This window comes from Molossus molossus, unplaced genomic scaffold (assembly GCF_014108415.1).
Source record: "Molossus molossus isolate mMolMol1 unplaced genomic scaffold, mMolMol1.p scaffold_m16_p_12, whole genome shotgun sequence".
Classification (NCBI taxonomy): Eukaryota; Metazoa; Chordata; class Mammalia; order Chiroptera; family Molossidae; genus Molossus; species Molossus molossus.
The window spans coordinates 26,052,797-26,071,829 of record NW_023425347.1 but is presented as its reverse complement, the minus strand read 5'-3'; the positions used below and the strand labels follow the sequence as shown (position 1 = coordinate 26,071,829).

The window sequence follows — 19,033 nt, the reverse complement described above, 5'->3', positions numbered from 1 at the left end:
TGAGGGCCTCAAGAGCATAAAAAAGGACCAGTCAGAAATGAAGGATGCACTAACTGAAATAAAGAATAATTTACAGAGATTCAATAGTAGACTAGGCAAAGCCAAGAAGCAAACCATCGATTTGGAATATAAAGAAACAAAAAACACCCAATCAGAACTGCAGAAAGAAAAAAAGAATCCAAAAAAATGAGGATAGTGTAAGGAACCTCTGGTACAGCTTCAAGAGTACCAACATTTACATCATGAGAATGCCAGAAGAAGAAGAGAACAAAAAATTGAAAACTTATTTAAAATAATAATGACAGAAAATTTCTCTAACTTGGTGAAGGAAACAGACATACAAGTCCAGGAAGCACAGAAAGTCCCAAACAAGATGAATCCCAAGAGGCCCACACCAAGACACATCATCATCAAAATGCAAAAGGTTCAAGACAAAGAGAGAATCTTAAAAGCAGCAAGAGAAAAGCAGTTAGTTACCTACAAGCGTGTTTCCATAAGACTGTCAGATGATTTCTCAAAAGAAACTTTGCAGGCCATAAGGAAGTGGCAAGAAATACTCAGTGATGAAAAGCAAGACCCTACAACCAAGATTATTCTATCCTGCAAAACTATCATTTAAAATCGAAGGACATATAAAGAGTTTCCCAGACAAGAAAAAGCTAACCATTACCACCAAACCATTATTATATGAAATGTTGAAGTGTCTTCTTGAAGAAAAAGAAGATCAAAAATATGAACAAACAAAATGGCAATAATTTTGTTTTTAACAATAATTTGTTATCAACAATTGATTTTACAAACAAAATGAACAAGCAGAACAGAAACATTCTCATACATACAGAGAACATTTTGTTAGTTGCCAGATGGGAGGGGGGTAGGGAGAATGGGTGAAAAAGGTGAAGGGATTAAGAAGTACAAATTGGTTGCTAGACTGACAAACCTCAAAGGGAAGGGGGATGGGGGGTGGAAAGAAATAAACCAAAGAATTTACATGCATAACCAATGGACACAGACAACAGTGTAGGAAAGGCAGGAGCGGGGAGGAGGGGGTCAATGGTGAGGAAAGGAGGAACATCTGTAATACATTCAGCAATGAAGATAAGTTAAAAAAAAAAAAGAAAGAAAGAAAAAACATCTTCACAGGTAAAGGACAGAATATTTAATTGATATGACTGACTACTGCAATTAGAATATTGCAGAATGTAGGGCCGAATTCATTTATATACAAAAACAACATAATTAATTCTGCATCACTGAAGAAAAAAGAAACAAGATAGACAACTTTCAAAAAGTTCACTTCTACACAGGTAAGGCATGTGTCAAAAATTTATGTAATCCACTACTATGGATCTAATTCAGCAGGAAGGTCAAGCTGGTCCAGAGGAGAATCTAAGGACCAGAAGGTTATATGGCCCATCCAGAAAGGTGTGCCAAAATAAGTTTTGTGAGTTTGAGATCAAAATGATGAATGACCTACAGGATAATAAAATTATAAGCACTGGGATTATCTTCTATACTAATCAGAAACCATTTGTACCTCTAGTGAACAAAAGTCTTTGTGTTACATGTACCATCACTGCATCTGAGCCCTAATCAAGAGTAAATAGTAATTTAAGACAAAGTACATTCTCTAGAGAATTAAATAACCCATGTGTGGGCTTGTTAGACAATGTCCCAGGCTTAAGTTTTAGATAACTTTTTTTATCTAACTTAAGTTTTAGATGAGATTTTTTTAAATGTAAAACTAGCTTAGAGTCTTACATCAACAAATCACAATGAAATTAATATCTTTAGACTCTCTATCTGAGGACTAAAGCAATTGGCAAGCAACTATTTTGTAATTTCCCAAGCTTACCTGATAGACTTCCATTACAAATAGAATGTTATTTTCTGTACTGTGGGTGTAATGTTAAAATGCAACATATTAAAAGACTATTTCCACTTTCTTTCCAACTTGGGCCCAGCATAATAGTTCCCACAAAGAATGGTGGTAAGAAAAAGGGCCATTTAGCCATCCACGAGGTAGGGACCAGAGAATATGCCATCACCATTCACAAGCACATCCATGGAGTGGGTTTCAAGAAGTGTGCCCCTCAGGCACTCAAGGAGATCCAGAAATGTGCCGTAAAGGAGATGGGAACCCCAGATGTTCACACTGACACCAGGCTCAACAAAGCTGTCTGGGCCGGAGAAATGGAAATGTCCCATACCATATCCGGGGCGACTGTCCAAAAAATGTAAAATGAGGATGAAGAGTCACCAAACAAGCTCTACATGCTGGTTACCTACGTACCTGTCACCACTTTCAAAAATCTATAAACAGTTCATGCGGATAAGAACTAAACTACTGATTGTCAAATACAGTTATAAAACTGCAACAACAAAAAAAAAGATTATTTCCAAAGCAAATAGAGGCATGCCAGCGAAAAACAGGGATTATCATTATCAAAATAATATCAGCTAAAGCGCTATCAAAAATAGAGCCCTCCAAAAATACTAATCCCTTATTATTATAGTTAAGTATTTGTTTAAACACATTTAATCTATCAAAGATACTGTTTTGATTGAGCCACTTGTCCTTATGAATAAATGGTAATGGGCTTGAATTTCCACAACACATTTTAGACTCTTTAAAGTCCAATAATTGGTATTTTTTGAAAATTGAGCAGAGGCTGTTCTGAAGTTAGTTTTCCACTATGCATAAAATAAATAAAATAGTTTGGTAAGAAGCTCAGGAGTAGCAATCAAGTTTAGAGAGAGGCCTTAGGAAAGAGTATTTTAGCTACTTATTAACTTTCAAAATATTGCAAACCCTTTAGAAGCGTCTATTTACATAAAATCAATGCAGTAATTAGAGATTATTCTTCTCTCTTCATTAAGATAAGTCCCTGAGAATCTCTATTCATCGTTTAGTGATAGTACCTCATCTGGCTTCATCTGAAACACCTGGAAAATGCTTTAAAAATAGAAACATATCATCGAGAGATTCTGATGCAGGGTCTGGAGTCCAGGATCACACAGGGGAAAACTCCACCAGTGATTCTGATGCACACCCAAGGGTGGGGACCATAAACCAGCAGGGATACTTTCTTCTGGTGGCCTATTTCATATGAAAGTGCAGCTTTAGCCCTGGCCAGTTTTGCTCAGCGGTTAGAGCGTTAGCCTGCAGCCCAGAGAGACCCGGGTTCGGTTCCCACTGAGGGCACGTACCTTGGTTGCAGTTTGTCCCCGGCCCTGGTTGGGGTCGTGTGGGTGGCAACCAGTCGATGTGTCTCTCTCCCATCGATGTTTCTCTTTCCCTCTCTCTTCCTCCCTCTCTCCCTCCCACTCTATCTGACGATAAATGCAAAAAAATGTCCTCAGGTGAGGATTTAAAAAAAGGAAGTGCAGCCTTAGAATTATTTGGCTTTTGGAGCCCAAAAATAACTTATGAAACATGTAGCCTGATATAGAAATTATCTCTATATTCTACAATTCTGACATTTAAGTGAAGCAGACTGGGCTTAGCCCTTAGACATGTCTCACTCATGAGCATTTATTCTATTTTAATCTTGCATTTCATAGCAGGAACCCAGGTTCAGTCAACTGTATGTAGTGCTACAAACTGAAGCCTAAACCAAGGGTTGGCAAATGATGGCCCATGGGCCAAATCCATCCTTCTTCCTGTTTTATAAATAAACTTTTATTGGAAACAGCCATGCTCATTCATTTGCATATTGTCCATGGCTGCCTTTGCACTACAAGGGCGGCCTTGAGTAGCTGAAACAGACACCATGTAGCCAGTAGGACCTAAAATATTTACTATCTGGCCCTTTACAGAAAATGTTTGCTGACTCCTGGCTTAAGTCTTTACTTAAATTGTCAATATATTATTTTTCTCCACAGTCAAAAATAAAGAAGTTAAATCTAAAATACAATTTTTACAACTCAATTATAAGAAGAGAGCCCAATTTTCTTCAATGGGTGAAAGACTTGAACCCACACTTCATCAAAGAAGATAAAGGAATGGCAAAAGAGAACATGAAAAAACATTCAACATCATTAGTCATTAATTTGCAGAAAAATGCAAATTAAAACGACAATGAGATCCCACTGCACACTTATTTAAATGACTAAAAGTAAAAAAGACTGACCATGTCAAGTGCTGGCAAGGACACAGAGAAACTAGAACTCCCATACATTGATGTGGGAATACAATATAGTACAAGCCCCTGGGAAAACAGTTTGAATGTGTTAAGTTAAACCTACACCTACTATGCAATCCAGTCATTCTTCCCCAAAATATTTACTCATAGGAAGTGAAATCATATGTCCATACAAAGACTTGTACACAAATGTTATGGCAGCTTTATTTTAATAGCCAAAAACTGGAAACAAGCCAAATGTTTATCATCAAGTGAATGGGCAAAAAACTGGTATAGCCCTGGCCAGTTTGGCTCAGTGGTTGGAGCGTTAGCCCATGAACCTCAGGGTCTCGGGTTCAATTCTTGGTCAAGGGCATGTACCTGGGTTGCAGGTTCAATACTTAGCCCTGGTCCCAGTCATGTGGCAGGCAACCAATCAGTGAGGTCTCTCTTGCATCAATATCTTTCTCTTTCTCTCTCCCCCTCCTTCTCTTCCACTCTTGTCTAAAAATCAATGGAAAAATATTCTCAGGTGAGGATTAACAACAGCAACAACAACAAAAAACCTGTAGTATATTCATACCATGTAATACTACTCAGCCATAAACATGAATGAACTATTGATACATGCAACAACATGGGTGAATCTCAAAATAATTATGCTAAGTGAAAGAAGACAAACAAAAATACATTCTGAAAAGGCAAACTTTAGAGACAAAATCGAGCAATGATATCCAGGAACTGGTAGTGAAGAAAGAGATTGATACCAAGAGGCAGGAGAGAACTTTCTTGGGTGTTGCAAACGTTCTATATCTTGATTGTGGTGGTAGTTACACAACTACTTATGTTTCTCTAAATCTATCCAACTGATCTCTTTAAAAAGTTGAATTTTTCTGTATGTAAATTCTACCACACCTGTAGAAGGACATAGGAGCCCATTCGAAGGGACTCCCAGCAGCTAAATCTGGAACAATCTGAACATCAAAGTAAATAATCATAGTAAGAGATAACAACTTATTGAATAAAAAGAGGAATCTCTAGTCCATACTGAGATAAATAAACAAGTAAATAAATAGGAGGAGGGAGGAAACTCATGCTTGTAGGAAAAGGTTAATTCATAAATGTGAACAATAACATTAGAAAATAAGCACTTTGATTACCACTGTAATAATAATTAACACACTCAAGAATCATCCATGGATAAAAGTTTGTCGAGCCCTGGCTGGTTTGGCTCAGTGGTTGGAGCATTGGCCTGAGGACCAAAGAGTCGCAGGTTCAATTCCAGTCAAGGGCACATACCTCAGTTGTGGTTCAGTCCCCGGCCCTGATTGGGGTCATGCAGGAGGCAACCAGTTGATGTGTCTCTCTCACCTCTCTCTTTCTCTCTCCCTCTTTTTCTCTCTCTCTCTTCCCCTCTAGCTGATGATAAATGGAAAAGTATCCTCAAGGGAGGATTAAAAAAAAAAGATTAAGAAATGGAATACTTGTATAGTCTCAATTCTCTCCCCACAAAATACTTATTAATCACAAAGAAAAAATAATAACTTTACATTAGAGAAGCCTGGTAGACAAATACCTTAACAAAGTGATTACAATGTATCACCTATGAGACAAACTGGTATTATCCTCCTCTGATGTAAAATACTAAGAGAATACAACATCACATCTATGGTTTTCCTACCAAGTATGCAACATTCAAATAGAAGCATGAGACATCAGACAAAGGAAAATCAGAGAGCATTCTACACAACAACTGGCCTAACGATTCAAAAATGTTAAAGCAATAAAAGACTTTTTTAACGAGAAATTATTCCAGATTAAAGGATATATGGAGACATGAGCACTTAATGCAATGAGCGATTCCGGATTACATCTTGGACAAGAAAGGACATGATTAGGACAACTGGCAAATTTTAAATAAGATCAGTAATTACATAATAGTTTTGTATTAATGTTTACTTCCTGTGTTTGATGGCTTACTCCAGTTGTTTATGAGAATGTCTTTTCTATTTTTAAGGAAATACATTCTGAAGTATTTAGAAGTAAAGGGGCAATATGTTGCAATATGTTTGCAACTTACCCTTAGAAAAAAATAACACATGTATACAGTACTGTGTTGGTAAGTGCTTAATAACCAATTCTCCAAAAACATGTGCATATATATGTATGCACATAAGGTTAATATAAATTTTACTGATATGAAGATTATGCAATGCACAATTTACAAAATAATTAAATATGCAAAACACTTCATTACAAGTTCCATATAACCAATTGATTCTCACAGAATGCTTTTAGTGATTTTTGCCAAACTCTTCTGTCTGTAGCCAACCTGAGGATACTGTTCACAGTGTAACAGCTGCAGACATAACACCATAATCTGCATTATTAACACAGTCTCATCACTTTCTTAAGTCTAGACCAACAATAAAGCAATAAATCAAGCCCTGATTTGTCTCCATGGGAGGTCACTGAATACGAGTTGAGACAGATGCTGAGTAGCATTCTAGGATATAGTATATCCGTCAGAGATAGAATAGAAGGAAATCACCTCCAGAGCATAAATATTAGTAAAATAATTAGGAAGAGATGAATCTTAAGTATTAAGTATTGATCTGAGTTTGGAATATGGAGGAGGCATTCATCACTGGCATCTGCCTCTTTTAATATAATTTAATTGTAGCTAAAATAATTTCATGTTTAACAACGTCCCAATGAAACAACTAGTTCACAAAGCCCCAGGAATGTTAACAATCGGCTCTAAGCCAGAACAAAACCCAGCCCCCCCTGTGAGGGAGCGAATGAGGACGCCCACATGCTCAAACTCTAAGTCAGGGCAGGCGGGTAGAGGGTATGTAAGTAATCTAGGATTTCTACAACTTCTCTGTGAACCCAAATTTATTTCTAAATTTCAAGGTTTAGAAAATAAATCAACTGAACCCTGATTCATATATTCTTGTCCTCTTCCTGTGCAGACAGGACACAAATTAGATCCGTCTTCAGAGCTCCGCTAAAGAACGGAAGGACAAGTGCGCTGGGAACCGGCGCGCGACACGCAGGGACCGCGTCCGAGTCCCTCGGCTGCTCTGTTAACGGCCTGTTGTTTTACAGTGAAGCCACTGACAACTTGTTGGTGTGTAAGCTCCCCCACGACGCAAGCAAAGTGTAATAAAAACAGATAAGCAGAGCACCATGGGAGCATGGTGCAGATTTCCCACCTTTTCCTGCCCTGCTCCTGCACATGGGCTTTACCTCTTCATCCGGCCCTGTCTTCAGGAAGAAGCAAAAGGAGAAGAAGGCACTCGTGACGGAGACAGTGGGTCAGCAGGCGGCCAGCAGGCCTCATCACCCCACAGGAGTCCATGTTTCATCTGTGAAATTGAAATGCAGGTCTGGTCTCTTCCCAGTCCAACATTTTAATGCCCTGCTTTAGACTGAGTGTCTAGACAGCTCATGAGGTGTCCCTCCATCACTGTGAGCACCAAATGGCACTCCTACTTCACAGCTAGGATCGGCCAGTCCTCCATACAAAGCAGCAGTGTGGGACAGGAAATGAAAGATACCACATCCTCCTGAAACTGCAGGGACATTTTATTAGGTCTATTATCATGGCTTCACAGTTGTTAAGAGGAGGCAGGTGGGCTCTCCTATTATGAAGGAGTTTGGAGGAGGCGTTGGTCACTGTAGCATCTGCCTCTCAACTTCAGTCTGGAGAGAATGTCACTGCCCCCCCCCCCCCCCCCAGTGCCTGACCAGAAAACTTCTAAGACAATCACTCTGAATGCCCCAAGAGGGAGGTAATTGTAAACATCTATTTAATGCCAGAAGCCACTGTGGGCCTAGGTGCAAATAAAGTCACCAAGATTCAGTCAGAGCACTTAAAACACTTAGAATCGGAAACTCTAGAGCTGCTTGGAAGTAGGCTTGGAGCTTATTACACCCAGTCCCACAATCCGGTTGCAGATAAAATACATTCACTGGCAAAGATCCCGCGTGGTTCAGGGCTACAAATGAAAGGTGCCGGATGCACACAGGAGAGGCTAAGTTCAGGAGGCGAGGGGAAGGTGTGATTATTGGAATCTTCAGGACTCCCTGCTCTTCCCAAAAAGAGGAAGCTGAGCAATCTTGCCTCTGAGACCTTAATTTCTAGAACAAGCCCTCCACCTGATGAAACAGGAATTAACAGGCAACAAAGATAAAAGGAGAACTGGGCTCAGGGTCTTAGGGCCAGGGAAAGAGAGGAACAGATGGCAAGTTGAGGGGGAAGGTTTAATAACATGCGATTCCGTTGGTTCAGCAAGGAAGGTCCTAATCTTACAGCTGAATCCTACACATATGGGTTTATAATCAGAGGCCCCAAAATAGTAATCAATCTTCAGCCTCCAGCAACCCATAATAGGTGCATGGGCGGAAGGAAGTAGGAAATAAGTGTTTGTCTTTGTTGTGGGTTTGCGTGTGTGTGTGCGTGTGTGCGTGTGTGTGTGTGTGTTCTTCTAGTCTACCTGACCTGTTTGTGTGTTTAGCCCATCACCCACTGCCTGAGGAATTGTTGGCACGGGCTCTCTCCTTCAGCTTGCCCTCACTACAGTCTCCTTCATGTCGCATCCAGAGCTCTGGACGTGAGGTTCAATAGGTGAACGGCAACCAGCAGCACTTACACTGGATCAGACATAAGGAATAGAGCCTGTTTGGCAAGGCACCAAGCTTGGCTCTCTTGGAGGTTCTGGAAAGGGAGATAAAATGTGCCTTATGCGGTGAAATGTGTGCGGACTTCGTATCAAATTCACGTTGCAAACAGCTCTGTGAAGCAGCCAGACACAAAGCAGAATCCCAAATCCTGCTCCCTGCCAGCCCTGCCTCCCGCTGTGGAGCAAAGAAGGGTGGCACGCTAGTCTCGGTGGTCTCCAGAGAAGGCGACAGTCACCAGGAGGTCTGGAGATGGGGGCTGTTCCCTGCCCACAGTGGTCACATAGGTGACATCTGCCAGAGGTCCTGCAGGCCTCCCGCCTTCGTGCTGCGACAATCGGCCGGTCCAGGCAGCTCGGGGCCCTCTAGTTTCCAGCAGGCCGTGATCTGTAAACAAATCTTCCTCATTTCTGAAGCTTAGCTCACAGACTCTTGCTGGAGCACGCTGAGGTCCCTGCAACCACACAGTTCAAGGGTAAAACCCTCCCAACATCAAGCTTGTAGGAAACTCAAAGGTTAGAAATGGGCCATTAAGAGACCAATATCAATTACAGCTCCAGGCTCCCTGAGACTTTGTGACAATCCACGCAGAGGTGGGGCTGAGGTCAACTCCTTTAGTGTATAGCTGCTCTGCCTCAAAGGCCAGCATGTCACCTGGCCTCCAAGTCGCCTGACCCTGGCTCCTCTGTTCACCGTCAGACCACATTCAGGCCTAGGCAAAAGCCAAGCATCATTTTCCCTCCTGTGGGCTCCTGAAGTCACCAGATTAGACTGATTCATGTCCCCTTGCTCAGATTCAGATGTTGTCATGTTGTAAAATGCAAAGACTTCACCTGTCCTTGCTTTGCAAAGGAGTTCATTTTCAGAAGCATGCTTCTGCCCAGCAAAGACCTGAGGGAATCAGTGGCATAGTTACATTGTGTTAAGGAGGTTGAGGAAATGGGAGTCGGAAAAAAGAGTGAGGCAGGGACATAAACGTGTGAATATAGGGGAAACGAGAAAAGAAGAGCTAGATCAAGGCAGAATTAATGTAAGGAGACGACAGGAATAAGGACATACTGTTTGCTTCTTCCAACTGTTAGTAGAGTCAAACTTTAAAAATTGAATAGCCTCCCAACAGCTGCTACATTTCTCTTCCCCTTGCTCAGAGTAGTATTTGGAAGAAAGTTATGCATACTTGTGGTCCAAATAAAGCACATTAGATAATATGTCTGTAAGGCTCAGACCTTGAACAACCTCAGGTCCACACTAAATCAGCCCCGACTCCTTCCTTCTGAAGATTCAGAATTGTAGCCACTTCCTAGGGCAAAGGTGACCCTCTGGGTGGCCCACACTCATCCTAATTAGTATCAGCCGGTCTTCAGGAAAAGGAGAGTGGAATGGAGGCAGGAGGACCATCATGAAAGGCAAAACTGCCTGCTTTTGTTAAGGAAACAGTTCTATTCACATTAGCACCAAAAAGAATAAAATACTTTAAAAAATATTGGCCCACAAGGTAAAAGAGTTGTATACTTAAAAATTCTAGAACCTTTCTAAAAGAAATTTAATCAGACACAAATAAATGAAAAAATAGCCTGTGTTCATGAATTGTAAGACCTAATATTAAGATACCAATACTATCCAAAGCAATCTATAGATGCAAAGCAATCCTTATCAAATGCTAATAACTTTATTTTGTGCAGAAACAGGAATCTCCTTCCTAAAATTTATGCACAATCTCAAGGGATCCCAAACAGTCAAACAATCCTGAAAAAAAAAAGAACAAAGCTGAGGCCTCATAAGGGACTAATATCCAAAATATGTATTTTTAAAAACTCCTAAAACTCAATGACAACAACAATTAAAAATGGGAAAAGGACTTAAATAGACGTTTCTCCAAAAAAAGATATACAAATAGCCAACAGGCATATACAAATATGATCACTATCACCAGTCTTTAGGGAAATGCAAATCAAAACCACAATGACATGTGACCTCATACACATTGAGAAAGCTACTACAAAATACAATTTAAAATAAAAACAGAAATAACAAGTGTTGGCAAGACTGTGGAGAAATCGAAAACCTTGCATACTATTGGTGGGAATGTAAAAATGCAGCCATTATAGAAATCAGTACGGTGGTTCCTCAAAAAAAAAGAAGAATTAACACATAATGCAGCGATTTCACTTTTGGGTATATATCCAAGAATTGAAGTCAGGGTCTAAAAAGATACCTGTAGCCCTGGCTGGTTTGGCTCAGCGGTTAGAGCGTCGGCCTGCGGTCCTGAGAGACCCCGGTTCGGTTCCCGCTAAGGGCACGTACCTCGGTTGCAGTTTGTCCCCGGCCCTGGTTGGTCGTGCGGGTGGCAGCCACTCGATGTGTTCCTTTCACATTGATGTTTCTCTCTCTCTCTGTTCCTCTCTCTCCCTCCCACTCTACCTGAACAAAAAAATGGAAAAATGTCCTCGGGTGAGGATAAAAAAATAAATAAATAAAAAGATACCTGTACACCCACGTTCATAGCAGCATTATTCACAATAGCTAAGAAGTAGGAAGCAACCCAAACGTCCATTAATAGATGAGTGAATAAACAAATTATGGTATATACATACAAAGGAATACTTTATTCAGCCTTAAAAGGGGAGAAGTTTTTGACACATGCTACAGTGTGAAAGAACCTGAGGACGTTATGCTAAGTGAAAAAGCCATTCACAAAAAGACAAATGCTGTGTGATTCTACTTATATGAGGTGCCTAGAGCAGTAAGATTTACAGAAACAGAAGGTAGGATGGCAGGTGCCAGTGTCCAGGGGAGGGGACGGGGAGCTGCTGTTTAACGGTTATAGAGTTTCAGTTTGGTAAAGTGGCAAGAGTTCTGGAGACGGATGGTGATTGATGATGGTCACGTGTGAATATAGTTAATGTTACTAAATTGCACACTTAAAAAATCGTTAGGATAATAAATTCTGTTATGTGTATTTACCACAATTATAATGTTTTTACTTTAAATGTCTTTTAATTTAAAAAAAATTTTTAACTGTACACCTCACTCATTTTTATTCAAGGCAATGAGTTTTGCTTCATCCTAAAAAAATCAGTATTAGCATGTCATTCTTTCCAATTCACAATAGCTCCTTCATAGCTTTATTAACTTGGCTTAATTCCAGTCTCAATTCTAGCTGATTTTCTACCCCTTCTACAGTTACAGTTGACCCTTGAAAAACACGACTTTGAACTGTATGGGTCCACTTATAAGCAGATTTTTTTCAATGAATACATAAAGTACTGTAAATGTATTTTCTCTTTGTTATGATTTTCATAATAACATTTCCTTTTCTCTAGCTTACTTTATTGTTAAGAATACAGTATTCAATACATATACCCTACCAAATATAACTGACTGTTTATGCTATTGATAAGGCTTCCGGTCAACAGTAGGCTTCTAGTAGTTACATTTTGAGGGAGTCAAAAGTTATACGTGGATTTTTTACTGCATTGGGGTTGGCACCCCTAACTCTTGAGTTGTTCAAGAGTCAACTATAATCTCTTCTAATCTATTACTGGTCCTCATTCAGTGCATATCCTTTGATCTAATCAAGGCATTGTTCCCTGGGTCTTTTCTCCAATTGTCCCAACTACCTAAAATAACCTCATTTTAATCCATTCAACCTCTTTCCACTGTCCTTTCCTACCCGGTTCATGCACATAAACTACAACAACTATTGGCAACACACCTTGTCTCCCCATTCCCTGAAGTCCAATTGCAGTATTGTCTGAGGACTACAATTCAGCACTTTATTTGTCCGACTATCAGCACCTGAGATCTTTTCAATACAGAACACTAAATTAGAGACTAGACTAGGTAGGGTCCATCAAGTATCGCTTCCAATTGACCCATTCATAAGTCTTACCCAGACTACTAGGTGGTAAGTGTCTCAAGAATGAAACCATGCACACCTTTCCATGCTTCTGCTTATGAATAGTGCCAAATCCATTATAAGGATTCACTGGTTGTCATCACAAATTTAATTCACAAACTGAATATAATAATGAAAGGACTTGAAAGTCTTAGAGTTTGAACATAGTTCAAGAGTTTGAGATTTTGTCAAATATTAATTAGACTTATTGTGGTGATCATTTTGGGTTTTTTTGTTTTTGTTTTTGTTGTTTTTTTAATCCTCACCCGAGGACATTTTTCCATTTTTTGTTCAGATAGAATGGGAGGGAGAAAGAGAGAGGAAGAGAGAGAGGGAGAGGGAGAGGGAGAGAGAGAGAGTGAGAGGGAGAGGGAGAGAGAAACATCGACGTGAAAGGGACATGTCAAGTTGCTGCCACCCGCACGACCAAGCAGGGCCGGGGACAAACAGCAACCGAGGTACATGCCCTTAGCGGGAACTGAACCCGGATCTCTCTGAACCACAGGCCAACGCTCTAACTGCTGGGCCAAACCAGCCAGGGCGTGGTGATCATTTTGTGAAACCAATTATGATGTTATATATCAATTATATCTCAACTTTCCAAGAGTTTGAGCATAAGCATTTATTTATACAAAATTCTTCCTGATACTTCTTTTATTCTCTACTCTTTAAAAAAAAAAAAAAAGCAGCCCTGGCCAGTTTGGCTCAGCGTATAGAGTGTCGGCCTGTGGACCAGAGAAGCCCGGGTTGGGTTCCGGCTAAGGGCATGTACCTCGGTTGCAGTTTGTCCCCAGCCCTGGTTGGCAACCACTCAATGTGTCTCTCTCACATGGATGTTTCTCTCTCTCTCCCTCCTCCCCCCTCTCTCCCTCCTGCCCTGTCTGAAGATAAATGCAAAAATGTCCTCGGGTGAGGATAAAAAATAATAATAATAATAAAAATTTCAAAAACCTTAAAGTAGATAATATAGGAGAAAGGCATGGATTCGGGACAAGTGTTTTGGAGGAAAAATTACTTGAAAGTTTGTCATATTTTGTTTGAATTGAATCTGGAGGCAGAATATACATAGTTTTGGCAAAGGAAGAAAGTTTGAGGACAGAAAAACTGGGCTAAGAATTCTTCCTTATAGTTTCCATCACCATATTTCAGCTTTATCCTTGCAATAGTAACTAGACTTGCTGTTTTTAATCAATCAGCCACCAGCCAGCTCACACATGCTTCTTCACAACTAGAAAACCACACCCCAAACCCAATAGGCTTCTGATACCCCACTTGGAACATTGGATTGGATTTGGGGTCCAAGTAGAGCGGCCCCTCTCAATTCCCATGAGTTCATACATTAAGTAGAGTCTGGATAAATACAGTTAAGTGTGATTTAATATTTCATTTTTCAAAAGAAACCAACGCATGAAAATTTCATAAAAAGGAAATAGAAAATCAAGGGCAGGATATAAAAATATGAAGAATCATAGAAATGTGTTAAGTGGAACTTCCTAAATGGTTTTACTGTCTCTGGTTACATATTCTACTTATCCCCAAAGTGGAATCTAACGAGCTTCTGTTTCCCTTAGTAGATCTCCTGGACGAAGGAACCAAAGGGGAGCATGTTCAGTGGGTCCATTCTGGGCACAGTTACCCCTCCCCAGCCCACCTCAAAGTCCAGTGAACACTGGATCAATCCTGAAGGGTCTGGCTCCAACAAGAGGTGTTGACTACTGCAATGAAAGGCCTACTTAACCCAAGCACTATGCACACAGAGATGCTTTTGCCCCTGCTTCTGTTTGCCCGGCATCCACGCCAGGTCAGGCCCTTCAAACAAGCCCCTTATGTCCCCAGGAAAAAAGCAGGGTAGGCCCAGGTGGGAAAGAGCCCACGCTGAGATATCCACAATCCGTCATGCCAAAGGAAAAGCAAAGAAAATATTTAACCAACAACTAAACCAGGGCAACTGGGCCAGAAGGCAAACAGCTGAGGTGTGCGGAGGGATCTGAGGGGCCTTCCTACACTGCAGTAGCTGTGGGAAGATTAACCTTCCTTCTCCGTCTCTGCCCCTCCGAGGCCTGCCTGCTAGCTCCAGCTCAGAGCCAGCCTCTGAAAGCAACCGTGCTGATCAGCGCGTCCGCACAGAGCCCAGAGCCTGTGTACACTGCTGAAAGGCAGATGATCTGCACGTAAAGCCCGATCAAGGCCGTTTCTACAGCACAGGCAGCTTCCGTGGTTTCTATTTTATCTCCCAGGATTTGAAAGAAAAAACAGAATGCACATTCTTATTTTATTTCCTAAAGATGAATGAACTTTTCAACCACGAGGATCCCTTTTAAGTCAAATAATGTCTTCGACTACCATGTGATAGTAATTGTCTTTTAATTTCCTTTGATGGAGAAAACACACGATGACAAAGGCTATTATAAATTATGTAACTCTTTTATAATAAGTATGTATAATATCACAACAGCCTCTGAAGACTTCTGAAAAACGTATGTAGAAGACATTAGTCATTCACCAACCCCCCGTCCCCACACACCAAGGCCTCCCGTCTCCCCCGTCGCCTCACAGGCTGTCCCAGGGCCAGAGCTCACAAGCTCCAGGACTAGTTCTCAGGGCAGACAGAGGCTTGAGGGAAGGGAATATCATCTCACCATAGCTCATCTCCATCCATCGCCTCCTCTCCTGCCCTTAACAGCAGAGACCAAAAGTGCCGCAGACACCAGAGGTGCAGGGCTGGGGGTGTCGGTCCCAAACACACAGGTCTCCAAGCTGTTCGAGAGAGTAAGGGCCAAAGGCCGAGAAAACAAAAGGTTTGGGTTTTCAATGTTGGTTTCTCAAGAACAGAGTGACCCACTAAAATCTGAGACTCTCCATGTATAAAACTAGAACTTATGTGCGATTTTTCTGTGGCAGTCTGGTACAATAGATGGCATCCTCTGTTGAAAACCCAAAGCATGTCCAGCCGGTGTGGCTCAGTGGTTGAGTGTTGACCCATGCACCAAGAGGTCGCTGGTTCGATTCCCGGTCAGGACACATGCCCAGGTTGTGGGCCTGATCCCCAGTGGGGGGCATGCAGGAGGCAGCCAATCAATGTTCTCTCTCATCGATGTTTCCATCTCTCTCTCCCTCTCAGTTCTTCTCTCTCTAAAATCAATAAAGGAAAAAAATTTTTTTTTAAAAAGAAAAACCCAAAGCCTTGGGTTGGATTTTCGCCACCCCTGAAGGCTGAAGTAGACCATTTAAAAAAAAAAAAAACTCCTTTTTTCCCTCCAGAATCAAGCACTATTTTTGACATCCATCAACACTAAGTGTTAGCTATTGAAATAAATAGGTTGATGATGCAGCTTTTTATCCAGCCTTGAGCTGGAAATCAATTAATAGTTAATGAATGCATGAGAAAGCAAAAAGTCACCATGGCCACCACGCAGACGACAGCATGGGGATGCGAGCTTCCTCGCACAGGCTCTGCTTCTCCCTGCTTCGAGGGCCACAGGGCCTCTGGACAAATTAGGTCTGGAGGCTGGGTGAGCAAGGGCCACGCCTACGCTCACTCCCCATCCTTCACCCGGGCAGGTCCCAAAACACTTGTCCAGCCAAGCTGATGGATGGGCCTGGAATGGCCTTGTTTGCCACCGGGGTGAGGGGCAGCAGCTGTTTAACAGCCCTGCAAGTGACCCTGGTCGGCACTTTCAAGGCAGGAAGCGCAGAAGAATAGAGTGTCCACTTAACACTACCACAAAGGCAGTAGGAGGAGGAAGTTCCTCCCCTTGTAAGCAGGCCAGCAGCCTAATTACACACACACAAACGAGGGAGAAGGGGAGCTCGGGGAAGGGAGGGCAAACGGATCAAAATTGCTCCCACGCGATCCTAGCTTGGCCCCGTTCCCTCAGAAGACTTTGGGACCTGTGGCCCCATGTGCTGCACAGAGAGGAGGTGCCATCGAGGCCCCACCCGTGACCTGTGCACCAGGCTTTGCTGGTGTCCGGCTTGGCGAGCCCTCGAAGCTCCCTCAGTAGTCCTCACGCAGCCTGGAACCTCGTCCTGAGCCCTGTTCCTTCTGGATGTCCCCACTCCACCGTTTCTCCTTCCACATCCCAGAGGTCAGTACGAAAGAAGGAAAAAGGAAGCCAAATTCAAGTGGGCTCACACGGCCTTCACTGGTGAGCGGGCGCTTGTTTATCCGGGGTGGGAGGTGAGCAGGTCCCATGCAGAACTGCTCCTGTGGGTGCACGTGTTCTGCTCCCCATCACAGCCCACCTGCCTGCAGGCCCTGCTGAGCCTTGTGCCTTTGCCACCGGGTTGAATGGAAGTGTGAGCTACTGCTCCACCGTTTCCTGTTGCAGAGGAAAGTGGAGACAGTCCACACTTCTTTCGCACAACCTGAAGTACATACAATTTTTAAAATGCAAAGTGTATTCAAAATTTAAATACAAATTAGATATGGAGCGTTAAAGGGGGTCACACAAGTGAAAGGCCCTGAAGCTTCAGTTTCCTTAGCTTCCTGGTAAACTGCACCTAGACAGATGTATGCGCACGAACCCTCTTCTTGAGTTTTGGTTTCCAGAGAAGGGGCGGAGTGAATCGGACCCAAATGCCAGGTGGGTACCAGGGAGCCCCTCGCAGGAGTCAGAAGGAACTACCCTCTGAGTATCTTCCCTCTTTGCTTTGCTTCCTCCCTCCCACCTAAATGCTTCACAGATGGATGCAGATGTGTGTGGAGTCTGAGCCAGGGCTCGCCATCCTGAGGGAAGCTGTCATGGCTCCAGGTTGCCTGGCTGCACGCCTGATGCTGAGTCACTCACCTCGGCCAGCATTAGACAAGCATGTGTCCGGGGAGCTCTGCAGCCCTTGGTCATGCCGCATCGCGCTGGAGGAAGTCAGAGAAAGATGTGGGCTCAGGCCAAACATAACAAGTGACCCGTGTTGGAACTAACTGTGCTGGGAAAAAGTCAGGAGGTTGCCCTGGGCCTGGGTTGCTTCATCTGTGAATTGGGGCTGCAGAAATGAGCATGTTTGAGGTCCCCTCTCACCCTGTGAATCTCCAGGATTTCCACCTCGGATTCACTGTTTATTCAAGTCATTTCACGCCTCATATGGTCACCAAGGCCCCTACCTCACTTGCCCCAGCTCCAGGTTCCCCCCATCCTGTAGCCCCACCTGCCTCAAATAAGACTTCTATCTGCAAGCAAACAATTTTGTAATAAAAGGGGAAAACGACTTTGAGTGCCCTGATTTTCAAAGGGGCAAACTGAGACGTGAGAGGCAAGGATGAAGGAACAGGTGAGAAGAAAAGGCCAAGTGCCCACCTCTTTTAGGGAACATGTGCTACTGGTGTCTTGATGGCTCTGGACAAAAGTAATCTGAGAGCAAAGGAGCCAGCTCCCAAAGAGGCTAGTGCCAAGGGCGAGAGGAGGTGCCCGCCCTTCTCAGGGTGATAACTTCTACCAAACCAGATAGGCAGGCTTATGCGATACCAACCAGCTCGGGGGAAATGTGCAGGGCAGAGCCAGCCACCGATAGTCTCTTTCTTCCAAAATAATGTTAACTTGGGTTGTTCCCAAGTCTCCAGGGCAAGTTCCCAATCGCCCCAGAGTTGTACCTGTGCTTCACCACTGCCCATAAATCATAACAGCAGTAAGGACTCCAGTTCATTTTTGCTCTAAGACTCCTAAAGTCAGCCTCCCTCCCAGAAATCCTATTCTTCCGCCAAGCCCCTTGTGTCTCCTGAGCTCCAGAATGAGCCTCCTGCCATATGACCCCAGTGGGAACCTTCCTTTCCTGCAGCCAGGACATGTAAATCTATCCGGCCCCACTCAGATATCCTTAAATGTTTCTGGCTCCGTTCTCAGGTTCGCTCTAGCTCATCCTTCCACTCTCCTGCTCCTGCCCCCACCCACGCGCCTCCAATAATGCAATTCCTTGCAGAGGACACTTCTCTGACTGTTTAATAAACAATATAGGTCATGACCCTGTCCTGAGGGCCCCGTATGACCAAGCTTTATGCAAATCTGATTTCAGAGGCTAGTATTACGTTGAACCATATAAAATTGTCATTATTTAACCATGTTGACATCCAAAAAAAAAAAAACAATTTCATGAACTTCAATCTAATAAAGGAGCCTGGTAGTCAAATATTAAAAACATATTATCTGACTTCCCACCTGCTCTCTTCCTGAGCAGCGCATATAAATTTACAGGTTGGGTTGGGGAAGAAGGCAGTTCTTTGTAAAATGCATTGCTTCTCAGTTGGGGGTAATTGTCCCCCTCCAGGGGACATTTGCCAATGTCTGGAGGCATTTTTGGTTGTCGCAATGGGATGGGGGGTGCTACTGGCACC

General features: G+C 42.7%; 1 protein-coding gene across 1 annotated transcript in view; it reads right to left on the bottom strand.

The window, feature by feature from the left end:
* LOC118626244 overlaps window positions 1-17,559 on the bottom strand; it is a 37,755-nt gene extending 20,196 nt beyond the window's left edge. The window contains exons 1-2 of the mRNA XM_036255641.1: window positions 17,499-17,559; window positions 15,348-15,465 (exon numbers count right to left, since the gene is read on the bottom strand). Coding sequence (XP_036111534.1) covers window positions 15,348-15,465; window positions 17,499-17,559 — 179 coding nt within the window. The remainder of the gene's footprint in view (window positions 1-15,347; window positions 15,466-17,498) is intronic.
* Between the last annotated feature and the right edge of the window lie 1,474 nt (window positions 17,560-19,033).